The sequence below is a fragment of the Puma concolor genome, chromosome E1, assembly GCF_028749965.1.
Source record: "Puma concolor isolate L17-30 chromosome E1, mPumCon1.1.hap2, whole genome shotgun sequence".
Lineage (NCBI taxonomy): Eukaryota > Metazoa > Chordata > Mammalia > Carnivora > Felidae > Puma > Puma concolor.
This window is the reverse complement of record NC_141680.1, coordinates 58,671,071-58,688,698: the sequence shown is the minus strand read 5'-3', so window position 1 is coordinate 58,688,698 and position 17,628 is coordinate 58,671,071. Positions and strand designations below refer to the sequence as shown.

General features: G+C 59.6%; 2 protein-coding genes and 1 long non-coding RNA gene across 9 annotated transcripts in view; 2 read left to right on the top strand and 1 right to left on the bottom strand.

Moving 5' to 3' along the window:
* Positions 1–11,821, top strand: part of RNF157 (ring finger protein 157) — an 84,020-nt gene extending 72,199 nt beyond the window's left edge. For 2 of the 7 annotated variants that reach the window (XM_086688107.1, XM_086688111.1), the window contains exons 15-18: positions 146–333; positions 613–678; positions 1,695–1,743; positions 3,550–4,372. In XM_086688107.1, coding sequence (XP_086544233.1) covers positions 146–333; positions 613–678; positions 1,695–1,743; positions 3,550–3,806 — 560 coding nt within the window. In that variant the 3' untranslated portion in view covers positions 3,807–4,372. The other 5 variants (XM_086688110.1, XM_086688108.1, XM_086688114.1 and 2 more) reach the window with 5 other exon arrangements.
* Positions 6,737–9,109, bottom strand: LOC147574540 (uncharacterized). The gene is made up of 3 exons (XR_015244305.1): positions 8,942–9,109; positions 7,522–8,356; positions 6,737–7,417 (listed from the first exon to the last, which is right to left on the bottom strand). It is a non-coding gene; the product is annotated as an uncharacterized LOC147574540 (long non-coding RNA).
* Positions 11,822–13,007: 1,186 nt separating the features above from the next.
* Positions 13,008–16,969, top strand: FOXJ1 (forkhead box J1). Its single transcript, XM_086688115.1, has 3 exons — positions 13,008–13,155; positions 13,687–14,352; positions 16,142–16,969. Exons 2-3 carry the CDS (start codon positions 13,855–13,857, stop codon positions 16,895–16,897), a joined length of 1,254 nt encoding a protein of 417 aa, XP_086544241.1. The 5' UTR covers positions 13,008–13,155; positions 13,687–13,854; the 3' UTR covers positions 16,898–16,969.
* Positions 16,970–17,628: the final 659 nt, after the last annotated feature.

Here is a 17,628-nt window from a genome sequence, read left to right as displayed (position 1 = left end):
AACCTTGAACCCGAAGCTTTTTAGGTAAGGGTGCGGTGTGGCCGCTGTGGTCCTCGCTGCCTGAGCACAGGGAGGTGGGTCCGCTCCTCAGTCCGCTCGCGAAGCCTGACCTCCCGTCTCCTTCCTTCCGCTCCGGCCTCCCCAGACCCTGCCAGCAGCAGTCTGGCCCAGTCCGTCATGTCCATGGTGTCCTCCCAGAGCCGCCACTCCCAGATCAGCACCGACACGGTCTCCTCCATGTCCGGCTCTTACATCGCCCCCGGCACTGAAGAAGAGGGAGAGGCGCTCCCTTCGCCCCGGGCCGCCAGCAGGGCCCCCTCAGAAGAAGGAGAGGTGAGGGAGGAGGAGCCCGGGGTTGGGGACGGTCCTTGCTGCCGTGACTCGGCACACGCGGCCAGGGCAGCTCGCCCCACGGTCTGCCGGGGGGACAGCTGCCGAGTGCCCACCGGGCTCGGAAGGAGGGCCTGGCAGACGAGGTGGGGTCGTTGAATCAAACACCCCTCACCTCTGACCCTTCTCTTTGGTGCCACTTCCGTGCCGAGGGCTCGGGTCGGTTTTGCAGCCCTGCGAGCTGGGTCTGTCTGTGCGTTGATCTCTGTTGCTCTGTGGCAGGTGATGCCGGCAGCATCTCCGGACAGCAACTTCGTCGGCCTCGCCGCCGAGGAGCAGGACGCAGAGGTAACGCCGATGGTGGGGCTGTTGGCGCTGGCGGAGGTGGGGGGGCACGGTAGGATGGGTGCTGTTCTGGAAGAGGCCTCCTAAGGTGGCAGGTTTGGCTCAGTTGGGGGTGGGGTGTGGTGTGCAGGGGAGAGTGGCCACGCGCTCCGGTCAGTGGACTGTCCCACGGCACCGTGCGCCAGTCCCAGTGTAGCAGGTGTGGAATGGGTCCTAGAGGGAACTGTTCTGGGTCGGACCCTCCACCTGAGCGTGTGTGTCCTTCGTTCGCTCAGTATTTACACAGAATGACTGTCTCAGGCACCTCCTGGCACGGGATGACACAAAGACCCCAGTGACCTGGTGTTGGCCTCCCCCCCGACCCTGACTGTATAGACAGACTCATGCAGAGGCGCCCGGCTGGCTCAGTCACAAGAGCTTGCAACTCTTGATCTCAGGGTCGTAAGTTCGAGCCCCATGTTGTGTGTAGAGTCACTAAATGTCCTGTTCGTCTAGAAGCCCCATGGCAGATGGTGCGGACAGGATTACGATTCAGTATGAGAATGCCCTGATGAAGGTATTCGGGAAGTGCATGACAGGCCCAGGTCACAGTGAGGGCACTAGCACTCTTTCTTGAGCCAGATGCTCTCACGGGAGTAGAGCCCGTTGGGGTTTGGGATCCCAAAGGAATTTCTGAAAGTTCCATGATCTTACTATTTACCTTCTCATTTGACAACTTTTATTTCCACCTTCAAGAGACAGAGACAGTATGAGCTAAACTGTTACCAAGGCTATTCTTGACATTCCCCGGGCACATCTGTGACGGGCCTCAGACGCGGTCCCTGCGGGCAGACCATGCCTCACCAAGGAAAATCTGTCTCTGCTCAGCCTCCCGGGCCCCTCAGACACGACGGGAGATGTATGCCATTGACGTAGGCCCTGGAGTGAGATACCATTAGGCCAATTACTTCTGTCTTCAGCTGATCAACAGATTCATTTTACTGCTTTTACAGACTCATAGCGCCTTCCTTCTGTCCTAGGGAAATGATGTTATGGAGGAAGAGGACGGACCCCCCCCACAAGAAGATGGTAAAAGGCCTGGTCTTTCGCTCCCTCTTATTAGATTTCCCCTCTTGGGATTCTTCAAAGGGTACAGAAAGGGACACCGGGATGACTCGGTGGCACCAGTGCGCCTGGTGGGGAAAGGCGGCCTTCTTGATGGAGTATCAAGGCAAGCAGGGGGTCTGAGGGCCGCAGCGATCTTCCTGGCTTTTTGGAGGCCTCAGGGCCGAGGACATCAGGACGGAGCTGCTTCACAAAGCGCACAGGGAGCTCTAAATTCGCGTGGACTAAGTTCTGAAGCTTCTTGGGCGACCCTCATCACCTTCCTTCCTTCCCGCTTCCGCTTTGCAGCTGAGCCCTCCCCCCGCCCCCCCAGAGCTGCTCTGGCAGCCCCAATGATTAGGAACAGCAGCAGAACAGTTTCCTCCATGTGGGAGAAAGGACCGTCGGGCAGTTGGTCTGGTTTTGCTTTGGTGAAGAAGGTGGCTGACGTTTCGCTAGTGGAGGGACCTTCGGAGCCCGTAGGCGCAGAGCAGGGGTGAGAAGGCGACAGACGCCAGCTGCTCCATGTAGACGAGCGTTTGTAGGCTATTATCACAATTTTCTTTACTGTAACTCACGCCCCCATTATATCTTCAGATGGAAGAGTTTTGTTTCTAGCTAGGCTGGGAGAGAAGGAATGATCTTCAGATCAGGGAAGTGAGAAGAGTCAGGGGGTGGGGGGTACTGGGAGAATCCCCCTGGGAATGGACTACCACGTGCTCCAGGGGCCAGCGTCTCTTTCCTCCCTCAGAAGGGCACCTCCAGAGCAGACCCGGGCCGCAGCCCAGACGCAGATGTCATCCTACCTGCTTCTGCTTTAGCGCTGGCCATTGCTTGGGGAGTTCAGGGGTGTGCATGCTGGCCTGACCACTCTCCCCTGACCAGGAAGCCCTGAAGGAGGAGGGGACGGCCGCCAAGGCTGTGCCCCTGCCACGCTTGCACGCCAGCCCGAGACAGGGCCCGGCGCGTCGTCTGCTCAGTGGATGCCTTCAGCGCTCAAGGTCCCTGAGTTGCCCTTTGTGATTGCTTCCCGCCCATAGAATACTCGCTTCTGAAAACTGCAGGGTGGCGAGCGGTTTCTGCCTGACATCCCACCGCCCGCACGGTGGTTTTACGTTTTTTCCTCTCCCTTTCACCAAGAGAAAAACGGCGGCACAGAGGGAGCTAGAAAAAATAACTTCTGAAACTCTCCCCTTCCCCTCACATGTCTGTAGGTTTCTGGTCAGACCCTTAAGGCAGCCTCAAAATAACAAGTTTCATAGGAAAACAAAACATAATTTTGTGAATGTGGTGATTCTGATTTTATATGCAAAATTATGGAAACTGAGACTTTTAGTGTCTGTTGTATGTATTTATCATCTTACAGAGCCTTGTGGTCATAAACACGCACGTGCGTGCACACCACACACACACACACACACACACACACACACCAGACCCAGGCAGGAGCAGGGGTAGCTTCAGCAGATGCTCTCCCTAGCTTTCCCCGCCGCAGTCCACACCAGTGCGGTTCTGCATGAGCCGGTGCCCCGCGGCCTCCAGCAGGCTGAGCACCTGCTGGGAAGCAGCCAGTTAGGGAGACAGGGCAGGACAGGGCAGGCACACAGGCAGCCTCACACAATTTGATTCCTTTATTGTCCACTCTTTACCCACTTAATTACTGTCTTTTTTTTAAACATATTTGATTTTTTTTGTCTCCATCCTTAAGATTTTTTTTTTTTTTTTTTAAGGACAGCAAAGCAGAGAAAAAATACCGCCAGCCCCTCTCTAACTGCGTTAACTCCCTTACAGGCCAGAGGACACGCGCATTTCTAGGTATGGAGTGTGACAATAACAATGACTTTGGCATCGCAAGCGTGAAAGCACTGGACAATAAGCTGTGCCCTGAGGTCTGCTTACCCGGTGAGTGGCAGTCTGCTGAACATGAACTTGGTGGGAGATGCTCCCCTGCTCGCACCCCTGCTCTCACCCTGGGACACCTGTCTCCTGCCCCAGCCTTCCTGCAAGAAGGCATGGGCTGTGCTAGGCTGCCGGAAGCCAGATGCTGAAAGGAAGTGAGGCGGCCTCGGGAGAGTCCTTGAACTTGTGCAGAGAGCACACCCTGCCCTGAGCAAGAATATGAGGACAGGACGACAGGAGTAAAAAACCCCCCTTCTTCCGAATTGGCCTGACCAAGCAGCCTTCCACCCCCATCCTGCAGGCCCCGTGGCAGGTAGCCTGGTCTTGTTTTCATCAACAGGAAGTTTGAGGCAGACCCCGCCTCTCTAAGAAGGTCTTGGAAAGATAGCCTGAGCCTTTGGAAAGGGGATCCGTAGCTCTTCAGAGGGAACAGGGAGGAATTTGAAAGCCGACATTTTTTAGACTAGCAAATGGCTCTGTGATCCAGTGAGCTTTGGGTTACATTTGCATTGTACTTACTAGACTTGGATCCCAGAGGAGAAGTCAGGGGTCGAGGGTGACTATGCTCCCCGGAACCCTGACTTTGAGTTGAGTCAGGACTATCGATAGGCCCCCTTTTTCCCTCTCATGATACTAAGCCAAACCTGGGATAACTTCCTATACGGGAACCGCGTTAATCCCGCTAAGCACCCACCCCCTTCTATTCCATGTGCTCTTTCAAGGGCTCCACGAACCCCTCCTCTGAAGCCGAGTCACGGCCGGGTAGACTAGGTCAAAACCGCCCTCCTGGTTTCACAGCAGAGATGGTCATCCACGTTGTGGTGTCTGTAAATCTCTTCAACATCCCCTGAAATGGAGACTTATTTGAACTTCAGAACAGCCACGTCACATCATGGGTCCAGTGCTTTACTCGCTCAGCGAAGCAGCTAGAGGCGTCGGAACAGCACAGCCTCCTGTGGTGGCCGCTCTCCGTCAGCCTGGGAGAGACACGGGGACTCGCACGCCCTGCCCCACACAGGCTTGTGGCGGGGAAGCCGTAATCCCCAGAAGGCGCTTTCTCCAGCCTTTCAAAGGCCTCTCCGGTTGTTTTCTATTTAGTTTGTCCTGAAGATCCTGCCCAGGACTCTTCACGTTCAGTGAGGACAAAAGATGCCGTGTCAGGCCTGGACTGGAGCTGTGGGGCCCAGGCACACTTCACTTCCTGCCTTCCCACTCCGTATCTTGCTTCCGTCTGTCCGTTTGTTTTTCACGTCTTTTTGCCAAATGTAAATCTGTCTGTCTGGTTTGTTTCTTTTGAAGCTCATTTATGTTATGTAGACCTCGTATGGAAGTTCATGTTCACTCTGCGCCAGCACTGTCCCCGCGCCCCCCTCCCCCCCCCGCCAGCCATGCTGTGCCCGACACCAAGCTTGCTGGGCGTGTGCACATGCCAGAGGCTTCTGCCTAGGTCTCCGGTCCTAACTGGCGAGGGCCTGCACTCAATAGGAGATTTTCTGAGAAAAAAATATTTGTCAAAATAGATGAGTCCCTGTTCCACAAAAAATGGGGATGCTTCTGTGGCAAGCATTATGAGGACGAGTCGTTTTGAATTGGCATCCTGGGGCACGAGTCGGGAATGATGACATCTCTGTCCTCTCTGCCCTGTGTCTGTGGCAGCTCACTAGCAGCCGTCCTTCTGCTAGGCTCCTGTCTCCCTCGAGGGGCTCCCCCTCACCCCCGTTTTCTGGCAGAGGGGGCTGCCAGGAACGGTTTTAGCCAACCATGCTGGTGGAAACTGACTTTGTTCCTTCCGCTCCCTCCGCCTCCTGACTCTCTCTGGCCAACCTGCTTGTTGATATTTATTCCACTTGCGGGACTGCGGGAAGACGAAAGGACCCCCGGGGTTCCTTATGGTGCTCTCAAGAGCCAGCGCGCTGGGATTAAGCTAGGTTCACAGTCCAAGCCAGACGTGCAGCCAAATGCCTGTGACGCCTGTCGGGAGGGCGACTCAGGTAGAAGCACTTGAGGTGGCCCCTTGTGCCCTCTCACCACAGGTCTCAAGGGCTCTTACAGGAGAGGGAAGGCGCATCTGCTTTCTCGGCCAAATGTTCCTCTGGTTCTACCGTTAGCATCACACTGGTAGCAGCCTGCTGGGGAACTCTCTGGAAGCATCTGTTGGATTAATAACAGGAGTATCCGCTTTGGTAGGTCCAGTGGAATAAATAGGCCTCTTCGCGCTCAGCTGTTAAGTCCAAACCATCCTCTGGGATACCCACAGGCTGGCTCAGCTCCGTGTTCTGCGGCCACCAGGACAGCTTCTCAGGCACTTGGTCTCTGCTCGAGTCGGTTTCCCTCTCCGGGTGGCGCCACTCCCGTCGCGGAGGGCTGATGAGAAGCGGAGCCAAGGGGAGCATCCCGCGCTCTCCCCGCCCCACATGCCACGCTCCCCATGCTCATGTGTGCTCTGCCGGGAGACCCGGCCCGTGACGAAGACCACGCAGGTCCCTGTCCTCACCACTCCTATCCCACTTGTGGGAGTGTCACTGAGAGGGCACCCGTGGCCTTCCAGCCCTTCTTCCCCTAAGAAGCTTCTGGGCCTTCTTGGGCTCCAAGCCCAAGGGGGTGGTGTGTTCTGAGAGTGTTCTAAAAGGTCTCAAGGGGAGGGAGCCTAAGTCGACTGGTGCAGGTGGTGAGCAGGTTGGGACCGTGAAGCCATGCCAAGTGGATGTGGCTCCAAGGAATTGGATGACATACCACGCAGGTGGCGACATAGTGGCCAGAGGACCAGTGACAAGTCTGGGTAGAGTAAGTGATAAGGTTCTGGGTAGTGTAGGTGATAGGGGGGGAAAAAAAGCCAACATAATTTAGGTGTATTAGTGGAAATAGAGATACATTGTTAAATGACCGCAGTGTGCAGGAGGGGACATATCCAGAGAAGCACAGCAATACCGGCAAAAACTTGAAATCCAGTTTCCTCCTGTCTTCAAGCCTCATAACCCGAGGCTGAGATGCACCTAGGAGAGTTCATATTTCCTAGACGTGAAGGAGAAATCTGAATTAGGTTTCTCTTTCCCCTGGAAACTCCACGAGACAATCAGACTGTCAGAGCGCCTACATTTATTTAATCAGGGGCTTGGTAGAGCTGGGAAAGGGGTGTGCAGAATTCCCCTAAATGTGCTCCCCAAATGTACCTCTAGAGGTCTCTCTGCCCTCCTGTTTCCCATCCTCTAAATGGAAAGGCACCTTGATCTGTCGCCGCGACAGATTTTCAGTCAACAAACTCCAGTTTCTGGCTGAAGGGCCGGACCCAGTGGGAGCATGTGTTCGGGAAGCCCCGTCTGCGAGCCGGTTGCCCTCTGTGGCCAGGCTCCCCCTTTGCACACGTGACTCGGGAGCAGCAGCAGGGTTCTGCTGAGGGCCCCTCGGAGTCCTTTCGGGGGGGAGGGGGGGAGCAGGAAGGGCACCACGTGATTCCTGCTAACCCTCCCCTCGCCACGGAGTGAATTAAGAAGCCGCGAGAACAGATCCTTCAGGTCTGAGTGTTGAGTCTATTCCGGCAGGATCGGTTCCAGGCCCTGGCTCAGGGTTCTAGAGCGGTGGAGTCTGTAGCAGGCACTCGTGTGAGTTCAGAGTGAGGGCGGACTGTCGGTCCGGTGTTTCGTGGCGTGCTGGTTGGCGGCGGCGGTGGCGTGGATTTTATTTTGTGCATGCATGTGTGTCTTCTCTCTCGTTCACCGTTTGCTTTTGGTCTTTCCTACCGAACAGCCGCAGTTCCGGAGTCCTGCCCCATAAACATTGAGGAATAGGTATGAGATCTACCAAATTATATAAGTGAACAAACAACTCATTGTATTTGGGGGTTCCTGACTTAAAGGGCAATCTTGCCTTCTGTCCATCCTGTCACACTGAAGAGAGCCTCCCTTAGAGGAGAATGCACTTTGGCCCATGTCCTAGACTCCAGGGAATCGAAATCTCCAGCTTCCATCTAGATTCGAGAGACACCGCGAATTTTCTGTTCCACTCACTTCTCTGCCCCAGGGCCCCCCCCCCCCCGCACACTGCCGCCAGAGCCTTTAGATGGATGATCACACCAGGGCACTTCCGGGAGATACGCAGTTTATAGCTACTCAGTCCTAGTGTGCGGGCCGTGAAAGGGTCTTGGGCGGGCCCTGGCGTGAGGCTGAGCCCCTCAAACACGAACACAGTGAGCCTTGGGCCCTCCCTCTGCACCAGCTCAGCCCGGCTTGTCCCCTGCATGAGTCCTCTGAGGGCCAGGCCTGCCCAGAAGAGCTTGCAGTCTGATGGAGGAGGCCAAGGGCCTGGCGGTTCCCTCGCCGTCTGAGGTGCACACTGTGGCCGCAGTCAGGCTGGGGGCACCACCTGGGGGGCGCAGCCTGGAGGTCCGGTGGGCCCCGTGGAGTCAGGTCTTCCCCGGGAGCCTCTGTGTCACAGGGAGCTTCGCACTGCACTGGAGGGCGCCACTGGGAAAAGGCAGTCGGGGCCAGCACGAGAGTTGAGGGGAGACCCCGGGGAGAGAAGAGGGCAGCCTGGACAAGGCACGCCCTGCTCAGCACACTCCCATGTCACCTTGTTTTGTCGTCCCAGCAGCCCTGTGAGGAGAGCACTCTGCTCCCATTCGATGGGTGGGTGAATCAAGGCTTCCGCCCAGGAGCACGCGGTCAGTCCGTCAGTCATGAGCCAGGAGGGAAGCCCGGGTTTTCTGATGACAGACAGGAGGTAGTGACGGATGAAATACAGAGCACGAAGGACGGAGGAGCCAAGAATAGGCTTCTAGACCAGGCAGCCAGTGCTCCTTGTGCAGGAACCGTGGCGGGTTTGGGGGAGGACAAGAGTTTTGTGGGTGCTGCCTGGGCGACCCCAAGGCTCTCAGGCTGGTGTCTCCCGGGGTTGATGGTGACCCCAGAGGGCTGCTCGGGTGGACAGAGATGAAGAGCAGCAGGTGGGCCCGTCACACCTGCGCCCCCCCCCCCACCTTTCTGTCCCTGGCACCCTGCTGAGCAACCAGCCCCGTCCTGCCCCTCCCGCTCCCACGGCAAACACTGACACTGAGCCCAAATTAACACGCTCTTCTCACTCCCCTCCACTGCTTCCTGCCCTGGGGAAAACCTCAGCCCGACCCCCCATAACATCTAGGCAAACTTCAAAACAAAGACACAGAAGTGGATTGCAGGGCAGGTGCACAGAACGAGAAATACCCTGTATGTTCTTCTCTGCAGTCCATGGTGGCCGTGACTGTCCCTAGCCCATTAGGACAGGGACAGCCCCCTGCCCCCTGGGTGCCCACCTCGCCCGATTCTCTCTCCTCCGCTGTGGCCTGCACACACATGGGGGTCTCAGGTAACACGCGTCCTGCTAGCTTCCGTGCCGAACTCCTGGGCTGTCCTGCTGGAGATGCCATCCGGACCTGGCCGGGGGTCTGGCTCCTATCCCCTTCTTTTCTCTTCTCCAGGCACCTGGCAGGCCGATGACAACGTTGTCAGTCGTCGGCACACACAGCGCCCGCGCTTACCATCCGGCAGCCTGGAGGACCCCCAGGACAGGCCTTGCGTGTGGGGTCCTTTGGCCGTGTGAGAGCCCCAGCCCGTCCCTGGGCTCCCTGCCACCCTCCCGTTCCATCCCGGCCTCACTGGACTGCTGGCCTCCTCGGCATCCTCAGCGAAACCTCGAAGACTCTCTACACCCAGATGCAAGCTAGACGTGGAGGTCCGCCTGCCCCCGCTCCCGGCCCGGTGTCCTCTGTAATCCCCACCCATACCCACCCAAAAGGAACTGGCAGCCTCCTCTCTCCTCGTGGGCCGAAGCCTCTCAGTGAACTGCAGCTCATGAGACCTCTTGCAGAGACTCTCTGGAAGGTACCCACCTTGACCTTCAGGTCCATGGGCTGGTTGCTCCTCGTGCATCTTTTTCTCCTTAGGGGGCACAACCAAGAAGACCTGGAGTCTTGGCAGCTTCATTACAAACACCCCTCTGGCATTTTCTGGTCTCTGGAACATCTGGTCTGGTCACAGAGCTGGTCCCCTATGCCTCGTGCATCTGTGTGCTTAGGAAGGAGGCCTCGAATCTGAGAATCCCCCAGTTACGTGATGACCCTCGGGAGGGTTATTTAGGAGCAGGTGTGTTCATGAAGGCCTGGGACTCCATCCTAAGGTGACCTTTCAGAAAACACATCTTTGACCACCTCTGTGTGCCAGGCACCTGTGTTAGGAGCTGTCGGATGTTCTCACATTCCCTCACCACAGCCCGGTCCGGTGGCGGTCTTCTATCTGTTGTCCCTGTCCCCACCCCTTTTTGTCAATAGTTGAAGAAATAGGCTGAGAGAGGGGTGGAACAGTGATTCCCAAGTCGGTGCCCAGGAGTCCCACAGGAAGTGGCACACGTGGAGCCGGGGCCTCCCCACCCCAAGTGTTACCCTTCCCTGCCTTCCAGACCTGCCGAGCCTGAGCAGGGGAGGGGGAGGCACTCCTCCCACAGGTTCTTTAGAGGTTCAGAGATTCTGTGGTTCAGATCATATGCACCACCCCCACCCCCACCCCCGCCACCTCTCCTCAGCCCCGTGCGAGGCATGTCAACAAAAGTCTAAAACAGCGAGGCCAGGCTGTAAGCTGCTGGGAGTTCCTCCTCTCTGGACAGTGTTGTCATCGGTGGCTCCGCACAGTTCTTGCACAGATGTGTCTGTTGGCTTTGGGAAAAGGTGGTCTTTTAGTGGAGCATGAGATAGGGTAGCAGAGTTAGATACAGCAATTTATGAGGCCCAGAGACCACAGAGCCTTTAGGCTCTGACCATCATGATGGCCTGTCTTTGTATTTGGAACTGTTACCCTGGAAGAGCCTTTCAGGGTCGTCTCCAACACCCCAGAGTGAGCCCCGTGCCCAGGGAATCCTTCACCCCTTCCGTGTGGCTTCTTTGCACTGCCAGGCGGTGGTGACCCTTGCCCGGCCTAGTGGTTATGGCTCAGGTCCTGCCCTGGTGGGGGGAAGGCCTGCTGTCCCAACAGGCACGATATGTGAGTCATGCCTGAATCTAAGCTTCTGTCTTGAGTCCCCATGTCCCCCTCTCTCAGGCCCTGCCGGGGCTTCTGAACCCTGCTGCTTCAGGCCCGACTCCTGTCCTTTCCCCCAACATCCTTACGGCCCCTTCTGCGGTTGAGGTCAGAGCAATAACCCCACTGCCTGATTTCCTTGAAGTTTAAGCCCCAGGGAATGGGGATCTTCCCTCAGCCGGGGGTGGCAGCCCACAGCCTCCCTCCCCTCTCGGCAGGTAGTATTCACCGTGTGGTGTTACCCAAGATGAAGGAGATGTAGGTAAACAGTTGCCACAGTGGCCAGGAGCCCTGAGAGAAAACCATTATCATCACCCCTCCTGGAGGGTCTGTGTCCTTCCTTACAGCACAGGCTGGGTCCTCTCCCAGCAAGAGGCTCAGAAAGATTCTTTAAGGTCTTGGTTCCATAATCAAGACATGCCCAGGTCAGAAATGGCCCTTTCGCTCCTGTTTCTCAGACCGATCCCTCTGTGTCTCTGTCACTCTGTCTCTCCTACCTCTTTGTTCTCATTTGGCTCTGAGGCAAGCAGAAACATCCCATCCAAAGGAGCTGGACTTTAGTCAGCTTGGTCAGGGAACAGGGCAGCTCCTGACCCTGCCGCACCCAGTCCGTCATCCGGAGACAGTTGTGTTATGAGCAGTTGGCCCAGTGAGGATGGGATGGGGCCTGGCCTCTCGCACAAGGGCACAGACTTCTGGAGGCCTGTGGCTTCTGCCAACTCTGGCCTGAGGTCCCTGTGGCCTCCAGGCGGTGTGCTGATCCCGGCCGCATGGAGCCTTCCTTCCTTCCCCACCCAGCTCCACCCATTGGAGTTTATGCCCGCACTGGGGCATCTCCTGGGCATAGAGCCGCACACTTTGAGCTGTCTGGCCTGGGGAGAGTTGGTGTCCTGTCCACCTGATCTTGGCATGCTGGTTGATCACTTTGCTTTAGGACCTGCACACCTGGTGTGTGCAAGTGTGTGTGTGTGTGTGTGTGTACTGTTTGTGCCATCTGTGTACCCCTCACTCCCTGGAGTACACTCGTGGGCACACTACAGTGGGGACATCAAGGATGCAATATTTATGGACTGCTGCATGATTCTTTAAAACGAATAAAACTGTTTACAAGGGAAGGAGAGCTATTAACTGTGTCCTTGGCTCATTTGTGAAAGTTTCTGTCCGACTTTCTCCAGCACTCAAACATTTTTCCTCAAGAGAATCTCCAGATGGAGGAGTGGGGGAGGCAGAAGGTAGGGAAAGACCTGCTCCGCGTGGGAGGTGGGAGTTGAGGGGCCACCCTGAGGACACGGGCTTCCCACTCCCTGCCCTCCAGCTTCTGGGCAGAGGCCTGAGTAAGGAGCCCTCACCCCACCCTCACCCTTAAACCGGAGAACTTCCGTCACTGCAGCTCCTCAATAATTGAAGAGCAGGAAAGCTGGTGACCGGCCAGAGACCAGGAGGAGGGGAGGAAGCAGCCCCTGGTGTCCCCCTACCTTTAGTCCATGCCACTAGAAAGTTGGTGAAACGAACGGGGCGAATGACCCTGCTAGGAGAATTCCGCAAGTCTGTGACCTCTGTGAGTTTCACTCACCGGCTTTGTTCCCTCAGCTATCTGAAAAGGAGGGAGAGCGCTTCCGCAGAAGCCTCTGGAAAGTCAGCTTCCGGGAACCCTGCCGAATGCAGGGGTGGGGAGGGAGCCGCTTACCGGGAAACCCTGCTCGCCTTGGTGTGCCTGGGATCGGTGCAGCCATTGCTGCGGGCCTGAGCGGCAGGTGGCATCGGAGAGTCAGACCTGCCCGCGGGCACCCAGACGACACTCAGGGTCGGGAGGGTGGGAAAGGGCACAGAAACGTGAACCCAGAGGAGAGGAAAGGAAACCCCAAGCACACGATTCCCGAGCCTGAGCCGGCTCCCAGCCTTCCCAGCCTTGGCCCCCGCGCCCCTGGCTCCGTCCGCGGAGCCGTGGACGCCCGGAGCAGCCGGGACAGGAAGGGAGCGAGGGCGGGAGTGCGGCTGCCCCGGCGGACGGCTCGCGGGCGTGCCGGGGGCCTCGGGCGAGAGCCGCGCGCTTCTCCGAGTCCTGCGCGGGGCCCTCGAGCGGGAATGCGCGGAGCCGGGACGCGGTGGCGGGTAGGGGGGCTGGGTGGCGCGGGAGAGGGCGGCAGGAGGAGGGAGTTCGATGAGAGTTACCGCCAGAGAGAGTGGCTAGAGCCCGCGATCTCCTTAGAAACGCACTGGCCAATAGCAGCAGCGGAAGCTGTTTATGGGGGCGGAGCGTCGCCATGGCAGCAGAAGAAGCCTTTGCAGCGGCTACTTAATGCCGGTCCGGGGGCCACTAGCGCTCAGAGAGGCGCCGTCGGGCGGGGGGGCGACAAGGGGCGCTGGCGGGGCACTCGAGCTGGGTACAGAGAGCCGCGGGGGGTGGGAGGAACTTCTTCCAGAACCTTCCTTTGGCCCGGGCTGCGCTCTGAGCCAGGTAAGGGACTGAGACGGCTGCTGGCCGCGGGAAGGGAGGGTGTCTGTACCAGCCCGCTCTCCCATCCGTCCTCGAGTGAATTGGTGGACCCGGGAATGACATCTGAGTTTGGGGGACACTTACTTCTCGCCCCCTGTAATTCCTATCCTGTTTCCTTCCTTCCCCGTTACCCCCCATCCTAATATCTCTTTTCAAAAATCAGACGACTTCCGCGTCTCTGGCCTCTGCCCTCCTGGGCTCCCTCGCCCCGTTTCCATTTGTTGTGAGAGGGTTGATCTCCCGCTCTGGGGGAGAAGGTGATAGCCTCGGATACCCAGTAAAGAAAGTCTCCTCTAAAACCTCGGAGAGGAAAAGAGTGCGATGGACACAGCGGGGGTCGGACCCCAGGGCACTGGTTCTGTTTCCCAGACCTCGGCCAGCAAAGATCCTCCCCAGCAGCGGGGACGATTTTAGAGGAGCCTCCCCCTCCTCGCACACACTCTCCCATCGAGGGTGGGGAAAGTGCTCAGCTCCCGCCGTGGTCCTTCGCAGGAACCACACTGGTCTTCCGAGGAGGCCACCCCCTGGTCGCGGGATGGAAGCGCGCGTCCGGGAGGCCCTGTAACTGGAGCCGCGGGAGTCAGCGGGCCGGAGAGCGCGGCGGGCTACCCCCGGCTCAGCCGTGGATGTTGACCGCCCCCTCGGAGGGTCCCCGCAGACATGGCGGAGAGCTGGCTACGCCTCTCGGGTGCAGGGGCGGCGGAGGAGGCGGGGCCGGAGGGCGGCCTGGAGGAGCCCGACGCCCTGGACGACAGCCTGACCAGCCTGCAGTGGCTGCAGGAATTCTCCATTCTCAACGCCAAGGCCCCCGCCCTGCCGCCGGGGGGCACCGACCCCCACGGCTATCACCAGGTGCCAGGCTCGGTCGCGCCGGGGTCGCCCCTGGCGGCCGATCCCGCCTGCCTGGGGCAGCCGCACACTCCGGGTAAGCCCACGTCGTCATGCACATCGCGGAGCGCTCCCCCGGGGCTGCAGGCCCCGCCCCCCGACGACGTGGACTACGCCACCAACCCGAGTGTGAAGCCGCCCTACTCTTACGCCACGCTCATCTGCATGGCCATGCAGGCCAGCAAGGCCACCAAGATCACCCTGTCGGCCATCTACAAGTGGATCACGGACAACTTCTGCTACTTCCGCCACGCTGATCCCACCTGGCAGGTAGGGGAGGTGCAGGTGGCGGCCGCTCCCTCCCCACTCACCTCCTTTCTCCCCACGCGGGGCGGACTGACTGGACTTAGGTCCCAGGTCCGCACGCCGAGTAGGCTCACTGTGCAGGCAGGGCCCCAAGGGAGGAAGGCCGTCGAGGAAGGACCTCAAGGGAGCCCAGTGCTTGGAACTGCCCCTCCCTTTGACTTCAGAGAGAGAGGAGGGAGGAGGTTGAAAGGGCTTTAGAAAGGATGCAGACCCCAAAATTCATGGGGAAAACACCTGTCGCTCATCCAGTAGACCCAGCCCGAAGACCAGGGCCGGATTATGCGCGGACATGGCCCTCTAAGAGAGGATGATGGACTAAGGGACACATTTTTGTCCCAAGTCCTAGAATTCCTAGACACCACCCTGCGCAAGGACAGTCTGTCAAGGCCCAACTCAGAATGGGATGCTGGAGCATGGCCCCTGCCAGGCTCTGCATTCTGTCTTGTTGCAGTTGGCCAGTGGAGGTGGGCTGGGGGTGGGGGGACATGGCATGTGAAGGCCAGCTGTGTCCCCCTGGAGGGACTGTGGGGCCTTCCTAAAGTAACGTTGCTGCCCCAGCCCCTCACCCAACTCCTCCTCAGTTTCCTGCCTCCCCCTCTTCTCAGTCAACCTCCCCGGGGGGACAATTACCTGGGCCAGGTGCTTTCCACAGGGGCTCTCCCTGCCGCACTCACTGGCTTCATGTTCCAAGTCTCCGGAACCTGGCACAGAGCAGCCAAGGGGCCCGAGCCTCCATGTAAACATCCCAGCCTTACTGGGGGGCCACTACCCACCCACCTGCTCTGCCTTCTGGGCCCTAAACCCCTGTCCCCTGGCGTGGTTTGGACAAGACTGTGCACCTAGGAATGAACAAGGCAGAGTGGTGATTTGAGGCCAAGCAGATATGAGCCTTCCACTTTAGATCAGGGTCTAGTTGGAGAGAGAGGCCCCGGAACGCCCAGACTCTTCCCTGGGGCACCCACGGGGAGCAGGCTGCAGAATCCCAGTCCCAGGCCATTCCACACTTGCTGGGGCCCTGACTGGGGCAAGTGTCATTTGTACCCTCGATGAGAAAGCAGAGACCCCCCCCCCCTTCTCTCCTCCCCCAAGCCCGTGAAGCTTAGGCCTCGGGACTTGGGCGTCAGGAATGAGTGCTGTGCTCCAGGCTGGGTAATAATCAACTGAGGCCTCATAGCCTTCCGGGGGGGGGGGGGGGGGGGAGTGGGGAGGGCAGGCCAGCAGGGGCTCAACAAACAGGGCAAGGCATCAGATCCCCCCCACTTCATCCCTACACAGGCTCAGAGCACACACCCTCACACCCTCCACAGCCCAGCACTCCCCACCCCCACCTTTCAACCCACCCACTCTTCACAAACAGGGCCGGCCAAGCCCAGGCCCAGGCCCAGGCCCAGGCGGAGTGAGATGGCCGTCCAGGCCCTGGGGGAGCTGAAGCCTTTGGCCAGAGACCGCAAGCGGTGGGGTAAGGGAGGGAGGGCAGGCCGGGGTGGCCCTGAGAGCCACCCTGCGGCTCGGGGCTCGGATGACTGAGCAGGCGGATATCCCGGCAACAGGGAACAAAAGCCCCCCGGCCGCACTCCTGGCCGCCGGTGCCCTGTGGCCTGTGTCCCAGAGCCACCGGTCAGAGCGCTGTGTCCGTCCCTCCTCCCCTGCGGGCAGGAGCACGAGTCGCCCCCCCCCCCCCCCCATCGCCGGCCCTTCCGGCTCACCCAGCCGACCTCTTTCTCTCCTCTCCCCCTCCCTTCCCCGTGCCCAGAATTCCATCCGCCACAACCTGTCCCTGAACAAGTGCTTCATCAAAGTGCCTCGGGAGAAGGACGAGCCCGGCAAGGGGGGCTTCTGGCGCATCGACCCCCAGTACGCCGAGCGGCTGCTGAGCGGGGCCTTCAAGAAGCGGCGGCTGCCCCCGGTCCACATCCACCCGGCCTTCGCCCGCCAGGCCTCGCAGGAGCCCGGCGCCGCCCCGTGGGCCGGGCCGCTGACCGTGAACACCGAGGCCCAGCAGCTGCTGCGGGAGTTTGAGGAGGCCACCGGGGAGGCGGGCGAGGGCAGGCTGGGGCACAAGCGCAAGCAGCCGCTGCCCAAGCGGGTGGCCAAGGTCCCGCGGGCCCCCAGCACCCTGCTGCTGACCCAGGAGGAGCAGGGCGAGCTGGAGCCCCTCAAAGGCAACTTTGACTGGGAGGCCATCTTCGAGGCCGGCGCTCTGGGCGGCGAGCTGGGCACCCTGGAGGCCCTGGAGCTGAGCCCGCCGCTGAGCCCCGCCTCGCACGGGGACGTGGACCTCACCGTCCACGGTCGCCACATCGACTGCCCCGCGACCTGGGGGCCTCCGGTGGAGCAGGCGGCCGACAGCCTGGATTTCGACGAGACTTTCCTGGCCACGTCCTTCCTGCAGCACCCCTGGGACGAAAGCGGCAGTGGCTGCCTGCCCCCGGAGCCCCTCTTCGAGGCCGGGGACGCCACCCTGGCCGCCGACCTGCAAGACTGGGCCAGCGTGGGCGCCTTCTTGTAAGAGGCCAGGCCCCGCCCCCAGCTCCGGACAGGGCCCGAGTCAGGGCCCAGAACGCACCCCCCCCCCCCACCCACCCACCCACCCGGCACAGGCCCACGGACACCCTACCGCCCCGGGCAGGAGCTGGGCCAGGTCTCCCGAGGCTGGCCCCACGAGGCCCTGCGGCCCCCAGCCCGGGCTGCCTTCAGATTCCAGCCCAGGAGGCTGAGAGCCGAGGCCCAGGACCAGAACTGCTGCCTCCCCGCCCCCCGGCCGCACACACAGTGTTTCATTGATCCTCCTCTTTCCCGCCCCGCACAGTGGGGGCTGCACGTGGAGGGGCGCAGGCCTGAGCTGGGGAGTAACAGTACAGGGCCCGCCCCTGGGTGCCTCAGCTACGACACCTCTCCCTCCTCTCCCGCTGTCCTCCCCAGGTCTCTATCCAGAGAAAGATCCCAGGTACAACAAATGCTAATTAGGTGACAGCAAATTAACCCCCTGGAGGCCCCTCCGGGCAAAGCCTTCCCCCTGGGCCTGGGGAAGGAGGGGGGAGGGGACAGAAGGCAGAGACAGAATGAGGTCGGGGAGCCTGGTGGGCGAGGAGGTTTTCTAAGGCCTCTGGGGTCTTTGCCTGGCCCCATCCCTAGAGGTGGGGGCAAAGAGTGTAAATCCCTAATCTTTGAGGCAGAGAGCAGTGGGGGAGTTGGGGTTCTGGGGGTTGGGGGCAGGGGCAGCTGAGCTGCAGTGGGGAG